Genomic DNA, 18,851 nt, shown 5'->3' with positions numbered 1-18,851 from the left:
GCCTGTCTGTTGGCATGTTTACCACGTCACACCTTTCCGACCGCACCACACTTCCGTTATTATATTATAGAATAGGCAGGAAGAGCGCGGATCTCCTTTCTTCAGGAGGTGCTGGACCTTGTCACCTAAGCTATCTTATTCCATCTGTGTATAGGGATGGCTGCACAGTTTAAAAGATAGCATTTGAATTGTTCGAGGTCAATGTTAAAGACACTTATGTGGATAAAAGTCTGAGAACTTTTGCTATAATTTAAAGTGATCAGAATCATGCGTTACATTTTAAACTTACAAAGGTCTCTTTTAAGGATGCTGGGCCTGATTCATTAGTGATCTTATCTGCCGTTTTTTGCTTATCTAAAGCAAATCCACTCTGTGCATGCCCAGAAAAGGGAGATGAGAAGCAAAATCCACTGCGTGAGTGAAGAATTTCTTAAGTAAAGATGAAAATCCATCTTAACTTCACTCTTATCTCCCCGTTTCTTCTTAAAATAAGCATCTTAACTTTTGCACAAGATAAGATCACTAATGAATCAGGCCCCTTGAGCTGGTTAAAGTTAAATGGTAATTAGCATAAGAAAGCATTGTACAGCATTCTCAAACATATTTATTAAAATGCAAACACATGACAAAGTTTTATGTCTAACATTTATACCGCGAGGTTCCAACAATCATATTAAACTGAACTCAGTAAGAATGTGGTGCCAAACAGCTGCAGAATTTTGGCATTATATTGTGTTCTGCTTTGACCTATAACTAATATGCTAAATTCCTGGTTTAAAACCCAACAAAATATGTATATTATAAAAAATATATAATTTCTTACCTAACAACAGTGTGTGTGCAAACAATGAACTCCGGCTTGGAGTTCCACTGGTGGTAGGTGATGTAGTAGTGAGTCTGCAGCCAGATCCACTGTTGGCCTTTGGTTAAGAACCTGTAGTAACAGGATTTTCCTTTCCCGTATTGCATCACTGGTTTCCAATAAAAGAAAACAAAATAATCAATGTCAGACACTTTACGAATACAGTGGCCAAGAAACTCAGTAAAAACATAATAAAAAAACAGAAAAAAAGCTGGAAAAATAATAGCAACACAATAGCACTGCTAGAACGCAGGCGTTTATGCAGTCTTCTGCTCTTGGCCCACATTTATCAATATCCTATGTTATTGGCTCACCAGGAATGTTGGCGGCTGTAGTTTCAGTACAGATGGAAAACCGTATTTTGGCTATTCCTGTAATATGTTAAGCATCAAAGTAATAACAATAATGAATGATTAATAATATCACTGTGCTCGTTTTAGATCTTATTATTAACATGATGAAAAGAGCAATGCCCTTTAATGGCATTTAAATGATTATCATTTATTTATATAGCGCCAACCTATCACTTTACAGAGAACAATTTAGGATATCATTTTGTCAGAAGCCAGTTAACCTACCAATATGTTTTTGGACAGTGACAGGAAACTTATACAAACAAGGGGAGAATAAAGATATTTCACCCTAGTCAAAATACAACCCATGGTACTAACGCATACTTACCAACTTTAGTAAGTAGGTTTCCGGGAGCCTGCAGGGTAGGTGGGCGTGATGGGGGCGAGGCTCCAAAATGCACGTCATTTTGGACCCGCCCCTGTGATGTAATGATGCGAACGCGTCATTTAACAGTGGGGGGGGCGGGGCCAAACACTGCGATTTACCGGGAATCGCGGCGTTTGCGATCTAATTCTGCCCACTTCGCTAGGAAGTGGGCCCTTCCTAGTGAAGTGGGTAGATACAGGAGATTGCCACACTCTCCCGGGAGTCCGTGAGACTCTCGCAAAATGCGGGAGTCTCCCGGACATTCCGGGAGAGTTGGCAAGTATGTACTAACAATGTGAGGCAGCAGTGTTAGTAACTGTGCCACCGTAACCCATCCCGCAAAATAAACTATGGGTGTAATACGAGGCACAAAAGTGTGCCTGATCTGCATTCAGCTCACCTTCTCTCTCACTACTGCCATCTTGTTGCTCAAATAGATGTGATTTTAATAAAAATGAGCAAATTCATGAAAAGTGGGCACTTTCTGCTACTAAGCGTATGTAGAAATTATTGTACTGTATCACACAAAGTACATAAGTAACAATAAGCCAAATGGCCTCCGAACAGATACAGTTATTATTATTATTATTTTTGTCGCCATCACTCCATGTTTTACAAACCATGGAAGTCATGAGCCTTTGGTTATATGTGAAAGTTGCGTGCAGAGCTCATTAGTAGAAAAATTATATATGATCCTTTATGGACAGAGCTTTGGTACCGTCATCACGTTTATTGTCAGAAGACGTTAAACAGAACAGGATGCTTCAAACACTGGACGGCTGACACCGGTCTCCAGCTAAAACGTAAAACTTTCCTGTGATTTTCCTTCAGTTTATTTTAGACTAGAAGCTCTCAACATGTAGGAGAATAAATACTGGCCTGTAGCCTACCAGAATATAACACATTGTTTAGCTCATTATGACACCTTTCAATTACTAATATAGGCCAGTGCAGTGGCTCAGTGGTTAGCACTTCTGCCTCACAGTACTGGGGTCATGAGTTCAATTCCCGACCATGGCCTTATCAGTGAGAAGTTTGTATGTTCTCCCTGTATGTGTGGGTTTCCTCCCACACTCCAAAAACATAGTGGTAGGTTAATTGGCTGCTATAATAGCCCTTAGTCTCTCTCGGCCTGTGAGTTCTCTGTCAAGCGCTGCGGAATTAGAGGCGCTATATAAATAGTTGATGATGATGATTACACTAAGCAGTACCACTTGTACTCTATATCACAACAACCAATCAGTAATTAACTGGCTGGCAGTGCCAATGCAGTTTGAATGTGACTGTTGATTTTAGCAAATGTCAACAGTCCCAATGTTGCCATTTTAACCATGTCGACACACTGAACGTGTCAGCAGTTGGACTGTCGACAGTCTGACTGTTGACAGGTTCAGCGCTGACAGGTTGACTACCTCCCCAACTGCACATGCATCAGTTATTTTAAAATGAATTTTAGTTGGAGTTTATTGTAATTTCCTTACATGTTCAATGGAGGTTAGTGCAGATGTGTGCGATGTATGGAAAGGGGGAGTCCTGTAGCAGAACCTACACTGAAGGTCAGTAAAGTCGTGTGGCTGTGAGATGGTGCACACAGCGCCGGTGCTAGGGTCCTTGGCGCCTTAGGCACAGTGTGAAAATCGGCGCCCCCCCCCTTTAAAAATCGGCGCCCCCTGCCGTGGGTACCCTGTCAAAATTGGCGCTGCACTTCCCTCCCCTCAGCTCCCCTCCCCATGTCTTTCTTTATCTTACCTGCATGAAGCTGCTCCTCTCTGCTGTCTTCTCCCCTCCCCTCACTGACAGTGTCGGGCCGTGATGATGTCATCATCACGGCCTGTCACTGTCAGTGAGCGGAGGGGAGGAGACAGAGCAGAGAGGAGCAGCTTCATGCAGGTAAGATTCATAGCCCCTTCCCCCCTCTCCTCCCCGTGGATTTCCGCACAGTTTTAAATGACCACAGTCATTTTTTTTTAATTTTGAGGCGCCCTGCAGAGCCCGGCGCCCTAGGCAATTGCCTAACCTTGCCTAATGGGAGCGCCGGGCCTGGGTGCACAGCAAATCAATGTGGCAGAGGAGTGCATGCTGTTCTGTTTATTGCAATATCTATTTGTGCCCACTCTGGGGAGATTTCAAAAACTGGAAAACTATAGCAATAATGAGATTATGTAATTGTTCTAGTAATGTTGGGCAGCACGGTGGCGTAGTGGTTAGCACTTCTGCCTCACAGCATTGGGGTCATGAGTTCAATTCCCAACCATGGCCTTACCTGTGCAGAGTTTGTATATTCTCCCTGTGTTTGCACCCACACTCCAAACATGTTAGTAGGTTAATCGGCTGCTATCAAATTGACCCTAGTATCTCTCTCTCTCTGTGTGTGTGTATGTTAGAGAATTTAGACTGTAAGCTCCAATGGGGCAGGGACTGATGTGAATGAGTTCTCTGTACAGCACTGTGGAATTAGTGGCGCTATATAAATAAACGATCAGTGGCGCACGCAGGGGGGGTTTCTGGGTCTCCAGAACCCCCTCCTCTCCGCTAAAAAGTGCCCTACATATCGGCACTGTAGTATACAGCAGCCGCGGCACTGTCTAAGAAGCGTCCACGGCGGTGCTGTATTGTAGTACAGTGCAGCCGAAACGCATGCGCGGCAGGTCTCTAAGAATTATTATTTTTTTCGGGGGCGGAGGAAACCCCCCCGAAAAATCCTCCATGCGCCCCTGATGATGATGATGATGATGGTGTTTAGAGAATGAAAGCAAACATCAGGTTGCTATGGGTTACACATTTTTCCAGATTTAATATATGTCTCTGTTTAGAAAGTTTCAATAAACCCATTTGAAGCTTGGTTAGCACTGCGGTACTGGAAGCTCACCATTTAGAAGCCTGGCACCCCAGGAAACACATAAAAAACATGAACTTACGGCTATAATATGAGCCAAAATGTGACCAACATTGCCTTAAAAGTACTGAGGTGTCTCAATGTGGACAAATGAAAACTGGAACAATGTTACTTCAGCGAGTAATGAAAATATAACTCACAGTGTACATGGCACCTTGCTAGCAGCTCCAGGTCATCTGCATGGTAATAATCATAACCTGATGTCCCCAGCACCTCGAAGGGTAAGTAGCCAATTATAGGTGGGGCCCTGGAAGGTTAAAAGAGAGTAGTTAAGACATGAGTTTATGGCTGATGGTGCGAGCCCCTTATTACATCAGATGTCCACCCCCACTGTAGGCCAGTATGTTTGCTTTTGGACGCGCTCTACTTGATAAATGAAGATAATCGTGTATTCATTTGTGTTCCCCCTTTTTTTTTGCTTTCTGTACCGCCTTAAATGAAAAAACTTTAATAAAGACTTTAGTTTAAAAAAAAAAGAAAAAGAAAGTTGACAGAACGTAGTTCAAACATAAATCACAGTTTGTGGTGCACTTCTACGGCAAGATATTCTTCTAAAAGCTGTATGCTATTTTACACTGGATTCAAAATCGCTTCCTCTTTTTAGTATCTGTTTTGTAAGAGGTATTTAAGACATAATTGAAACTGCAATTCCCTAGTGTGGCTGGATCACTTATAAATAACTTATTGTATAAATATATTATTAGCACAGACAGGGTGCCATAGGAGGTCCATCCTGTCACACCTTGGTGTAAAGATAATATACATAGTTATTGTAAAGATTAATACAAAAAATTTCACAGGACAATATTTTTGTGACCTGCTACTTTTTTTATATGTGTTCAGGAGACACTTCTGTAGAGATGACTACAATGCAATAGCTTTAACAATATTAGTGTCGTAGCCATATGACCTCAGTGACTGCTATTGCTGCAGGCTCTGTACTTGTCCTAGCTGCAAGAAGTAACAATGACATTATTTGACACAGTACCCACCTATGTCATCTATGCAGCGTTGCAAAATCATCACTTTAATTACTAACATATATCATACTTGCCTACTTTTGGGGCGTGCCCAGAGGGGGCGGGGCGGGGCAAATTGCGGCGTTTTGGTCCCGCCCCCGCAACAAATTTGCTGGGGCGGAGCCAAAATTACGCGATTCACTGCGAATCGTGTCATTCTAGCTCTGCAATTGTGGAATGCGGGAGACTTGCCAGCTCTCCCGGGAGTCCGTGAGACCGACCCGAATTTCGAGAGTCTCCCGACATTCCGGGAGAGTTGGCAAGTATGACATATATACATTACATGGCTGATTTCTGATCAGCCCCAGAATCTCAGCTTGTATAAATTATACAGAGTCATCATAGTGCTATTAAGGCTTCATATTGTTAAACCTTAGCTTGATAACAAAGTTGTACAGCAAAAAATTAGACCCGTAGGTGCACTTTTGCATATAGCTAAAGATTATATTTTAATATATCTTGAGTAGGACATCTCGGTATATGGGTGTGTCTTTAAAAAAGCGTGCCACCAACGCAGACAGAAGTGAAAATTGCAGTGCGGTCACAATGCCATTACATGACATCTTTGCAGCAAATATCTTTTGTTTTGGAAGATTAATTACATTTGTTCTTAGCAGTCAGGCATGTCAGGGAGTGAGTGAATCAAACTTTATCTTCAAAAAGGCACAATCTTAAGTAAAGAGGGACAAGGAATTTATGACTAAAACAGGTACAGTCCCTTGAAAATGGGGACAGCTAGAATGGTAGATGCAGGGCAAAACTCTACCAATTTATGTTATGTCACATAGATAGGCAGTCCCAAACCAAAGAATAAACCCCTTGTCTACTCAGTAATTCAACCTACAGCCAGATTATGTCTCCCACATATTTTCAACTTAGACACAGGGGCGCACGCAGGGGGGGTTTCTGAGTCTCCAGAACCCCCCCCCCCCCTCCACGGATCGGTCGGGCAAAAGGATCTTTTAAAAGCAGCCAAATAGTTTTTCACTTACAGCAACGCCGCAACGCTTCTGTCACAGCGCCGCGGCTGCTGTATGTCTCCTGTTCGGCGAGAAGGAGCTGCTGGGCATGCGCGAGCGCAGCAGCTCCTCCCTTGAATACCCGGCATCACTGGCTGGCTTCCCTGGGGCACGGTAGGGCTATTTCAAGTGTCCCTGCAAACATTAAATAATAATAGCGCTTTAGATACTGGCCACAATTAATCTGATGTAGTTTATTTATTAAAAGACCAAATACTCCATTTCTGGGCAGCCTGCAGGGTATGCAGAGCTGTGTTATTGTATATAAATATTGTATTATAGGATTAAAAAAGTAGAGGATTCCTCTTCTTTTTTAATCCTATAATACAATATTTATATACAATAACACAGCTCTGCATACCCTGCAGGCTCCCCAGAAATGGAGTCTTTGGTCCATTAATAAAAAAAAAACTACATCAGATTGATTGTGGCCAGTATCTGATTTCACCCTGTAACCCAATTACAAATCTATAAAAAAAAAAAAAATATATATATATATATATATATATATATATATATATATATATATAGTCCAAACTTGTGTCATGTTATAAATGTTTTTTATTTTATTTTTTTGTTCGTTTTTTTCATGTACATTAGCAATGTTATTTTTAATGTGTGTTATGCTATTTTGATGTGCGGTATCAGTGTTAGTTTTAGGGGCATATTCAATTGTTAGCAAGTTCGCTGAAATACTCGCGCTCCAAAAATATTACCGTTAATACGATAATATATCGCTGTATTTCAGCTCGCGGCTCCCTGAGCTGCGAGCTGAAATCCAACGAGTAAATTACCGTATTAACGGTATTTATGCGCAATATTACCGTATTAACGGTAATATTTTTGGAGCGCGAGTAATTCAGCGAACTCGCTAACAATTGAATATGCCCCTTAATGTAGAGTATCATTGCTAGTTTTAATGTGTGTTATCAATGCTATTTTGATGTGCGGTATCAGTGTTAGTTTTGATGTGGAGTATCATTGCTAGTTTTAAAGTGTGTTATCAATGCTATTTTGATGTGCGGTATCAATGTTAGTTTTAATGTGGAGTATCATTGCTAGTTTTAAAGTGTGTTATCAATGCTATTTTGATGTGCGGTATCAGTGTTAGTTTTGATGTGGAGTATCATTGCTAGTTTTAATGTGTGTTATCAATGCTATTTTGATGTGCGGTATCAATGTTAGTTTTAATGTGGAGTATCATTGCTAGTTTTAAAGTGTGTTATCAATGCTATTTTGATGTGCGGTATCAGTGTTAGTTTTGATGTGGAGTATCATTGCTAGTTTTAATGTGTGTTATCAATGCTATTTTGATGTGCGGTATCAGTGTTAGTTTTGATGTGGAGTATCATTGCTAGTTTTAATGTGTGTTATCAATGCTATTATCTTATTGTGGCGCTTTATTTTTTAAGTTGTATTTTTGCTTTGTTCAGAATTCAACTATTTGGAAACCCCCCCTTAAAAATCCTGCGTTTGCCCCTGAGACAGTATGCTAACGGCAGATAGATTTTAGTAAGCATAACAAGAAAACATTTTTCACAGGATACAGAATAATAATTAAGATTCATACATGACCAGGCCAATAAAGAAACAGCTGAATTGCCTAACTGATGTTCCAGTCGTAAATAACACCCAGGGTTCCAAATTTCATTAACATTTGTAGGTCTCTCAGATAACACATAATTATTTTTTTTGCTGTGTATATGAACAATAATTTATTTAAAAACCAAGAAGATGCTCCTGGGTTACAAATTCTATCAACATTAGGCCCAGATGTAAGGGGCAGCCATCAAAACTACCACAGAAGACTAATGAACCGGTTTTACTGACTTTACTGTATTGGGCTGCCCAAGAGGAAGACTGCTGGATCATGGCGAACCTCAACACATATTATATATTTTATCAGTAACTGAATTTTAGATCAAGCTTGCCAACTCTCCCGGAATGTCCGGGAGACTCCCGCATTTTGCGAGAGTCTCCCGGACGAGTGTGGCAATCTCCCTGATAGGAAGTGGGAAAAATTCAGTTTAAACGCCGTGATTCACCCGGAATCGCGGCGTTTAGCCCCGCCCCTGCTGTAAAATGACGCGATTTGCGTCATTCCGTCACAGGGGCGGGGCCAAAATGACGCGATTTCGCCGCCCCGCCCCCTGCACGCCCACGTCCCAGCCGGCATCTCCCGGAAAAAGAAAAAGAAATGTTGGCAAGTATGTTTTAGATATATGTAGCATAGCAGGCAAGCGAGTCCACTAAGAATGAAATTACGTGCCCCGTTGGGAGCAAGTTTTAAAACATAGGCGTAGGGGATAGTGAATGGACATCTTATTCAGGTAGGTTGGTGTTAGATATCACCTGTATAATATTTTATAAGAATGTTGCTAAAATGTTGCATAAGAGTAGCTAGAGGCTGCAATTTTCTAAATTCTACCATATTAAGTCATTTAAATATGTCCTCTCAAAATTACCTTTATAACATGTGATTTTCATGTTGCAAGTCATTAAAAACAGCTTGCATTTAATTTAATACATCTATGTGCCTCTGTTTCCCCAAGTTGGTCCTAGTATTTGCCACTAAAAATCTTTTTGAGTCTTTTACTAAATTGCTTATACACCAGAATTAAAATGCCTGATACCTCATATATAAGATTTTCTCGACCTTAGTGTATCGTGTACCCCCTTATCAAGTACTCATTGTGTGTCAATGTATCCCAAGTACCTCTAAAGTGTGTACATTTATTCCAAGTAACTTAGGAACTCTCTAATGCACTAGTGCATTAGAGAGAGAAATTGTGCTGCTACAGAGAGGGGATGTGTTGCTATAAGGGTGAAGGTATGTGTTGCAATGGGACAGCATTTCTTGCTATGCGGTTTAATGTGAGAAGAGAGTGTAAATGTGCTGCTACATGGAGGATAGGGGAAATGTGCTGCTACAGAGGGCAGAGGGGAAATGTGCTGCTACGGAGAGGGGAAATGCGCTGCCACAAAGTGGAGAGGGGAAATGTGCTGCTACAGAGGGGAGAGGGGAAATGTGCTGCTACAGAGGGGAGAGGGGAAATTTGCTGCTACAGAGAGGAGAGGGGAAATGTGCTGCTATAGAGAGGAGAGGGGAAATGTGCTGCTACAGAGAGGAGAGGGGAAATGTGCTGCTACAGGTAGGAATGGGGAAATGTGCTGAAACAGGGAGGAGAGGGGAAATGTGCTGCTACAGGGAGCAGAGGGGAAATGTGCTGCTACAGGGAAGAGAGGGGAAATGTGCTGCTACAGGGAGGATAGGGGAAAGGTGCTGCTACAGAGAGGAGAGGGGAAATGCGCTGCTACAGGGAGGAGAGGGGAATTGTGCTGCTACAGCGAGGATAGGGGAAATGTGCTGTTACAGTGTAGAGAAGGGAGATGTGCAGGTACAGGGAGGAATGGGGAAATGTGCTGCTACAAGGAGGAGAGGGAAAATGTGCTGCTACACGGAGGAGATGGGGAAATGTGCTGCTACAGGGAGGAGAGGGGAAATGTGCTGCTACAGAGAGGAGAGGGGAAATGCGCTGCCACAAAGTGGAGAGGGGAAATGTGCTGCTACAGAGGGGAGAGGGGAAATGTGCTGCTACAGGGAGGAGAGGGAAATGTGCTGCTACAGAGAGGAGAGGGGAAATGTGCTTCTACAGAGGGGAGAGGGGAAATGTGCTGCTACAGAGAGGAGAGGGGAAATGTGCTGCTACAGAGAGGAGAGGGGAAATGTGCTGCTACAAAGGGGAGAGGGGAAATGTGCTGCTACAGAGAGGAGAGGGGAAATGTGCTGCTACAGAGAGGAGAGGAGAAATGTGCTGCTACAGGTAGGAATGGGGAAATGTGCTGAAACAGGGAGGAGAGGGGAAATGTGCTGCTACAGGGAGGAGAGGGGAAATGTGCTGCTACAGAGAGGAGATGGGAAATGCGCTGCTACAGGGAGGAGAGGGGAATTGTGCTGCTACAGAGAGGATAGGGGAAATGTGCTTTTACAGTGTAGAGAAGGGAGATGTGCAGGTACAGGGAGGAATGGGGAAATGTGCTGCTACAAGGAGGAGAGGGAAAATGTGCTGCTACACGGAGGAGAAGGGAAACGCGCAGCTACATGGAGGAGATGGGGAAATGTGCTGCTACAGGGAGGAGAGGGGAAATGTGCTGCTACAGGGAGGAGAGGGGAAATGTGCTGCTACAAAGAGCAGAGGAAAAATATGCTGCTACAGGGAGGAGAAGGGAAATGTGCAGCTACAGGGAGCAGAGGGTAAATGTGCAGCTACAGGGAGGAGAGGGGAAATGTGCTGCTACAGGGAGGAGAGAGGAAATGTGCTGCTACAGTGTGGAGAGGGGAAATGTGCTGCTATAGGAAGGAGAGGGATCATGTGCTTCTACAGGGAAGAGAGGGTAAATGCGCTGCTACAGTGTGGAGAGGGGAAATGTGCAGCTACCAAGAGGAGGGTAAATGCGCTGCTACAGGGAGGAGAGGGGAAATGTGTTGCTAAAAGAGGCTGTGGTGAAATACATTGCCATGGAGGGTAAGTTTTGTGTGAGGAAAGAAATGTGTGGCTACTGACGGGGGGATGTGTTACTTCAGAGGTGATGGGGTGATGTTACTTCAGAGGACTTTTTGCATAACTGCAAAAGAGTATCCTCTTTTTCTCTAATACATTTTATGCATTTTACATGGTTCAGCAAGTTAAGCTTTATTGCGGCCCCATGAAATGAGTACTATTTCCCAATGCGGCATACAGAGTAACAAAGGTTGTGCAATCCCTTTTAATGTAGAACACATCGAAACAATGAAACAATCAACTTTCTTTTTTAATAAATTGTCAAATTTTTTGGAGTAGAAATGCTTTCATATGTTTTGCAGAACTGTATTTCATGAGTAAGTTGTAAGTACATGAACAAGTAACACACTGCACAAATGCACATTTACGTAAGTGTTCTGAATAGGGAGCCCTGACTATTGCTGAACTACAACTCCCACAGTGCTCACACAGCTGTGGACGGCCCACGGGATGGATGGGAATTGTGGGAGTTATAGCCCAGCAACAACTGGAGTGCTGCACAATGACGTTACGTCAGGGTCACAGGGGAATTCCAAGACAATAACATAGTTGGTTTAACCAGTCTATCTGCATTCCTGGCAGTGAATAGGTTAAAGAACACTTTGTGCCAGAATTATCTTATAAAAAATAGAGAAAGATCATAACAAACGCCATCATTATCCCAGATATTACAGGCAGACAGCAAAATGTGGGACATGATGAAATGTTGCTGGATGTGTTTACTTTGCAAACAGGTCAAAATAATTGCCTGTCACTTACTAAAGACATACAGCTAATGGGTCCCTTCTGGCACCTATCTGGTAGCCATATATTTAAAATCTGTTCAATCTGATGAAATTGGTAAATTCCCAGCTGAATCATATTTCCACTGAAATCATAACCTGATTTGGAAGAACAGTAATCTACATTGTCTATCTATAATGCGCATCTGTATATAGGTAATAGCAAACTATGAAAAATGCCTTTCTCACTAAAGTAGGTACCGCCCTCTTGGGTAATTGTTATTAAGCAGCTTTTGAAGCCACTGAATAAAAATATAGCCACTTCTGTTTTTGTTGGTTAAATCAGTGTAACTTATAATCAGTGTAACTTATTCTCTACCTGACAGTAGGCAGGGCCTAAGACTAATATACGTGTGATCCGTTGCAGCAATTTTTATTGCTCAGTATTTGCCTCCATTGTAATCAATATAAAACAGTGGTTGAGTTTTTAGTTGGGACTACTATCACTGGCAGAACCTGCATCTAGCGTTTGTTTGCAAGTGATTAATGATGCTGGTGGAAACCCAGCGTAATATAAATATATAAAACTGCTAATGGTCAAGGCCCACAGGCACCATTATATCTGTATTGCTGATATCTCCAGAGAGACATAAACTGCAAAGTGACCTGACATTGGTGCTTTGTCAGCCCTACATTGGTGCTAAAAATCACCCATGAACCTTAGCACTAAGATCAATAAGCTCTAAGCGCTAGCTTGCATGGCTGACTGCTACATCTGAGACCTCTGCAGAGGGGTTGGGTACTAAAACCTGATGCACTGAAAATGTCGGGCCGGGGTAACTCATGTCGGGCTGTCCGTCATCGGGGATATAGGTACCACCGCTGAAGAGTGCTGTATGTGAGATGCCCTGGGTTGGACGGCCTAACTGCAAATGTTAATACTGGTTATACAGAAAGTCAGTCATGTACACTGGTCAAAACAATTGTGTTTTATCTATATTTCAGTTACCTACATCCGCTACATGGTGGACAAAGCTAAAACACCTACAATAATCATTGACTTGTATGATAAACTTGTTCTCCATACTCGTTGAAGAGAAGGACACACAATAGTACGTACTGCACTCCATGTTCATCCTGAGCACAGTGAGTACACAGAACACTTTTACCATAAAAACCAATGATCTACATAATGACAGATGTACCTGCGTCCAACATGCTAACTGCACCAGAGGATTGTGATTCTTTTACTCAGTGTGTAGACGTCTTGTCATATCTTTGTATTATGTCAGGTGCTACAGTATCTGTGGAATCATATAAATAAACAAAGGTGACGATGATCATCACATCTGCAAGATGGTCTGCACTAGTTAGAAAGCTTCCAATCTTGGGCTCCCATATTTGTAAAAAAGACTAATATTTTTTTAAAACTCATATTTTTTTTATTTTTTTTTAAATTAATGTAAATGGCCTCATTTTGGTGCCTGCCAATCCTATTTTTCATTAAAATCCCTGCATATTTAAGGATCATTTACATTTATTATTGGGGCATCGCTGCATATATTGGAGCTCTTTTGATCGTGTAAAAAACAAGATGATTGTTAAATATGCCCCTTCGAGTTATTAGTCAAAGCCATGTTGTTGCAGGGGGCACATTTAAAATATGTGGACAGATTTAGAGTTGGGGTATTCTAGCTGAACTCTAAATCACTGTGTTAAAATAAAGCTGCCCAGTATTTGTGTGCTACAAGCAAAACCAGAGATTATTTTTCCTGCATGCAAAAAATGCATTTTCCACCCCTTGCTTCGCAATATGTTTTGTCTAGGTGCAAATTTGGAGCACTATCTGCATGCGGTGTGTATGTTCTCCCCATTTTTGCATGGGTTTTCAGGTGCTCCGGTTTCCTTCTACTCACTGGTAGATTAATTAGCAGCAGACTAAAATGGACCCTTGTGTGTGCTCATGTGTTAGGGAAACTATACTGTAAGTTTCAATAGGGCATGAACATATATACCTCCCAACTGTCCTGATGTAGGAGATCACAGGCCACAAAAGGGGTGGGACTTAACAGACAATGGGTGGGGTTTTACTTATATTTGCCCATTTGTGGACAAATTTGAGTGTAACAAGGGCATGGAATATTTTATCGCAATTTCGTTATTCTAAATCCTGCGAGGAATGCATATGTAAATGACATTGTACATCGCAGCAAAATATGGTGGTGCTATATAAAGAAACAATGATAATAATAACAACAGGCATTTTGATAAAAACAAGTTTCTGATTGGTTACTATAATTTTGTGTAAAATATGCAGTTAAATGCAGTATTACTAAATGGTCCCTACTGTCTCCTGAAGCGGTGGTCGTCAGTTTCACGATACTGACTACCCCGACACAGAACAGAACGACATGAAGATTCCGAATGAAGACTACACCGACCTGTGAAAAAAACCTACTTACCGAAAAGCAGATGACTTCACATCATGACTGTCTGTCTTGCCGGCTGCAGAAAATTACGTCATGAGCAAACGCGACTTGGCTTAAAGCGGTGATGGACGGACCCGTCTGTCATTTATATAATGTATGTACTATTTTAGGGGTTAAGGATAGAGTTAGGGTTAGGATTAGGGTTAACCCTAACTCCTAATCCTAATATCCCTACCCCTAAAAGAGTATTTAGTTTACATAAATGACAGGCGTGTCCATCCATCACCGCTTTAAGCCAAGTCACGTTTGCTCATAACGTAATTTTTTTCAGAGGTCGGTGTAGTCTTCATTCGGAATCCTCATGTCGTTCTGTTCTGTGTCGGGGTAGTCAGTACCGTTAATAAGTACTACACCCTCCTGAAGTGTTGGCTATCTTACTGGACTGTAATTGCCATGGGTATTGCAATGAAACTGAGAGGGATGAACAAACAAAAAAGGAAGGATTGTATTTGTTGTTGCTAAGTCATATAGACAACACCCCACTCACTGGATAAAATTGAGGAGAACTGTGTGGAACTTCATTCACATCAAGAGTAGGGTCACCAAAGAGCCTAATTAAGTCGGCGACCTGCAACCTTGACATTAAGAGAGAAGTTGCATCACACTTTGGGTCAGGTGAAAATGAGCCAGAGCTTGGAAAAAAGTTGGTTCGTATGTTATCAATACAGTATTGTGCAGTATAACTGTTTATCAATGTATATTTTTAGGACAGAGACATTACTCATTTTACTCTATATCCCTCTATTTATTACTATATTTATCCTGCTCCGATCATCCTGCCCTTCCGTCTTGGGAGTTTTTTGAAAACACCTATGTTGGCTTCTGCCTCCAAAACTGCACAGTTCACAAAATAAAAATGTAGGGACATAATACCATGCACTCTGTATATTATTACAGTACATGTTTTAGCGCATATAGCTATGATTAGCAAACTGTGCTATGTGTACATTTTTATCTGAAGGTCTGTTGAGATGTGTCTGTAAATACACTGAACATTTTCTAACACATCTTCAGAGATTATCAATGCTGAAAGAGGGACTGGACAAATTCCAGTCACCAGGTTGCTATGGTGGCTAGAAAATAACTGAGCAGATCTGCTGACTCAGGAATACAGCGTTGCTAGACCATCGCATCACAGTCTCTTGGTGACCTTCAGCCTGGACTAGGCGCAAGTTCTTACAGCTTGGAGAACAGGTAGTCACCAGGGGCCAGTAAGGAGCTTGGCGATACTCAGTGCTGGTAGCCAGTGGAAAAGTTTACTATACACCACGGATACATGCTGGGCAGTGGTGGGAAAGTTGTCCGCGTTCTGCAGGCACACGCTGGTTACTGCTGGGTAAATGATTCGGCCGTTGCAGATACATGTTGGGTAGATGTGTCAGACACTGGGCATAAAAGAGTTAATCTGTTGACCACTAATGCTACATGCTGTGAAAATGAGTTGGGTGCTGCTAGTACACGCTGGGTATTGTTGGTATGTGTTAGACTAAACCACCCCTAGCAATTTTGTAGATCACATTCTGCATGCAACAATTTTTTTCCTAACTTTTGGGGAACTGTATCCAGCTCTGGATAAGAGATATGCTTAATTGAAATGGACAGTTAACGGTTCATCGCAGGTAACGGTGTCACCATTGAACATCACCATTGTGAAGATAATGTGTCACCCAAACACACACCGCCTGTTAGAAGCGCCACCTTTGGAGCTGGTCTTGCTGACTTCTCTTCTGTGTAGGGGTCACCACTCCTCATTTTGTAATAAAATAAGAAAACAAACTGAAGAGACAAAGTTCCAGCATTAATCCAATTTTATTAACAGTACATTTCACATCATGTCTTGGGCTCATGCCCTTCATCAACTACTATTGTGGAGTGTACTATTAAAGTAATTAAATTAAGCCGGAACTCTCCTCTCTTTGTATATGCACACTCGCCCTCCATTTAATTTAGTGGCTTTGTGACTAATTTCCACACCCACTCCCCTGCACACTTCCCATCATTGGTTGTGCCTGTGGGTTGTTTCAAGTGGACACATCCAGTCATCACTTATGGTTGAGTGATTTAATGTAAAATGAATTACTCCTAGTCTGATGCTATCATTGCTTTCTGAACTTGGCACATAAACTTACACACAAATAGAGACAATCTCAGCAATTATAGATTAAAAAGTTTTATGGAAATGAAGAAACTACAGATTCAGTTTTTTTTTTTATCTATAATATAAATGTCTAGTGGCGTGTGTTAGTCTGTCTGTGTGTGTGTGTGGAGAAAAAATAAAACCAAGCTGCAGCGCCACCTGCTGGGCGGAGTTATACACTGACCTACTAAATTCTTAGTGTGTGTGGAAAAAAAAATTCAGAAAGGGCTGAAATTTGGTATACTAAGATGTTTTTAATTTGTTAATTTAATTTGTTAATTGTTAAAAGTGTTTATAAAGATTTTAAAAAAATATATATATATTTCTTGAAGGAGAAGTGACAGTTGGGAGTGGTTGGTGGTTGCCGGGGGTGACAGTGGGGAGTGGTTGGTGGTTGAGGCCTGGGCTATGGCCCAAATGCATGACAAGAACCTTTTTAACACCTTAAGTAGCTTGATTTGACTAGAATGCATGAGTATCATGCACGGGTTAACTTGTACATATATATGATACTATCTGCTCGCTGTGAGACTGTTGGATTAGTAGTCGCTGTGCAAATATGTAAAACTATTTGAAAGCAGTGACAGGTGTGATATGACTATTTACACAGGTCATTTCCTTCAATATACTTATATTTATTGGACAATGTATCTAAAGTATATGTCGTTACACCTTTGCTTTAATATAATTCTATAACCAATGTCAATGTAAGCATGCTCCGGGCTTCACTTAGAAGTAAGAGCAAATCCTGGTGAAGGGAATCAAACTTTTGATCCCAGCGGAGTGAGACAGTGATGCCAACCACTGTGCCACCTATTGCAGATTGGTTGGTAGAACGCATCTAAATGCAATGTTAGTAAATGAATCCAATTGCCTGCACCCTAAAGCTACCATGGCTACATATGTATAATACTATTTATTGATTTAAAACTTTTAAATCCTATACTATGCTCTCTCTATGGAATAACTTTTATAAAACACACAAAGAGCCCAGCTGCCTACAATACAACAAACCTTTTCACTAAAAAGAAGAACTTTCACCACTGAGTCAGATATTGTAATTAGGGATTTGACAGCCCACTGTTCTTATCCCCCTCAATGAAAAGTATTGTTAAAAAATAATACATTAGCCAATGGAATACTGTAAATCAAATTATAAAACACATTTTAGAATTTATTTGGAAATTGTATTTATAGTAATTATATTTTACAACAATGAAAACTGAACTAATATTCCATAACCACTAAAACTCCCCTAGTGTACATACCTGCTCTACCAATAAGCCAGGGTATAGGGAGTGTGCACTAACTCTCCTCTGCCCCTCAAAATAGGTGTTCTTCAATAAGACATACACTCCCACCAGTCTTGGGTAACACAGAGGTAGTAACACTACTGTGTAACTTGTTTCTAAATTTACAGGCGTGGTTATTGTATTACTTACTTATTTCTTTAAGTGACAAAGTCACAATCTACACACAAACCAAGACACAAAAAGTAAGGTGATGCTGAATAATGGTCTCAATTGGTTATATGTTCAGAGCTAGTGTATAGGCATATGTATGTATATAGTTACAGACAGTAATGTAACCCATCATATCCAATCAGACAGTTCTTCCATTTATTAACTTGAACAGGAATAATTATTGTTAGAATCATACTGGTTGCTATATTCTTTATTTTAATGAGTGCATTAAGTCATATGTTCTGTAATTGAAACCCCTTTGGGTCTATTGCTTTTGACGTTTTCTCTGGCATTATTTTTGCAAAAGGCCATTTCTGTATATCAGGGTTAGACCACCTGTGGCTCTGAAGCTATGAAACTAGAAGGCATGCTGGGACTTGCAGTTCTACTAGAACTGGAGAGCCACATGTTTTTTAATTTACCATTGCTCTATGTACTCTCTTCTCTTTATTAATTTCTGGTATGGACCCTACATGCATGCATGGTGCTGCATGGATTGTAGGATAACGTTGCTGAAGATGCACAATACAGCCTATGTGTAGGAAAATAACAGATCTAAAACTGAGAGGAACATTTTACCTGTGGTCTAAGAAGAGGAATTTCCATTCCAAACTGTGCCTTGATGTAAACTCTTCACACGGCTCCTCGACATTGCACAGTTCCTGCAAACAAACAATAGACAGATGGTTTGGAAGAGACAAGGAGAGGAGGGAAGCGAATGGACAGAAATTGGTTAAATAAAAATATGCAGTTTAATCCAAAATGTAACAAGATTTATATTTATTTATAATAACATTTTCTATATATAGCTCTATCCAAATGACAGGAGTGGAAACATATGTTTCAATAAAAATGTGCAAAAGGCATCACCCTTAGGGGGAATTCAATTCCCCCCGAAGTATCGCCACACTAAAACTATTATTACGGTAATAGTGTGCGTAATTACCGTTATTGCGGTAGTT

General features: G+C 41.2%; 1 protein-coding gene across 3 annotated transcripts in view; it reads right to left on the bottom strand.

Moving 5' to 3' along the window:
- Window positions 1-18,851, bottom strand: part of PASD1 (PAS domain containing repressor 1) — a 124,235-nt gene that overhangs the window by 25,289 nt on the left and 80,095 nt on the right. For all 3 annotated transcript variants that reach the window (XM_075184263.1, XM_075184262.1, XM_075184264.1), the window contains exons 10-12: window positions 18,469-18,551; window positions 4,619-4,725; window positions 824-971 (exon numbers count right to left, since the gene is read on the bottom strand). In XM_075184263.1, the coding sequence (XP_075040364.1) occupies window positions 824-971; window positions 4,619-4,725; window positions 18,469-18,551 (338 nt within the window). The remainder of the gene's footprint in view (window positions 1-823; window positions 972-4,618; window positions 4,726-18,468; window positions 18,552-18,851) is intronic.

Source organism: Mixophyes fleayi, chromosome 9 (genome assembly GCF_038048845.1).
Source record: "Mixophyes fleayi isolate aMixFle1 chromosome 9, aMixFle1.hap1, whole genome shotgun sequence".
NCBI lineage: Eukaryota > Metazoa > Chordata > Amphibia > Anura > Limnodynastidae > Mixophyes > Mixophyes fleayi.
This window is presented reverse-complemented; position numbering and strand designations above follow the sequence as displayed.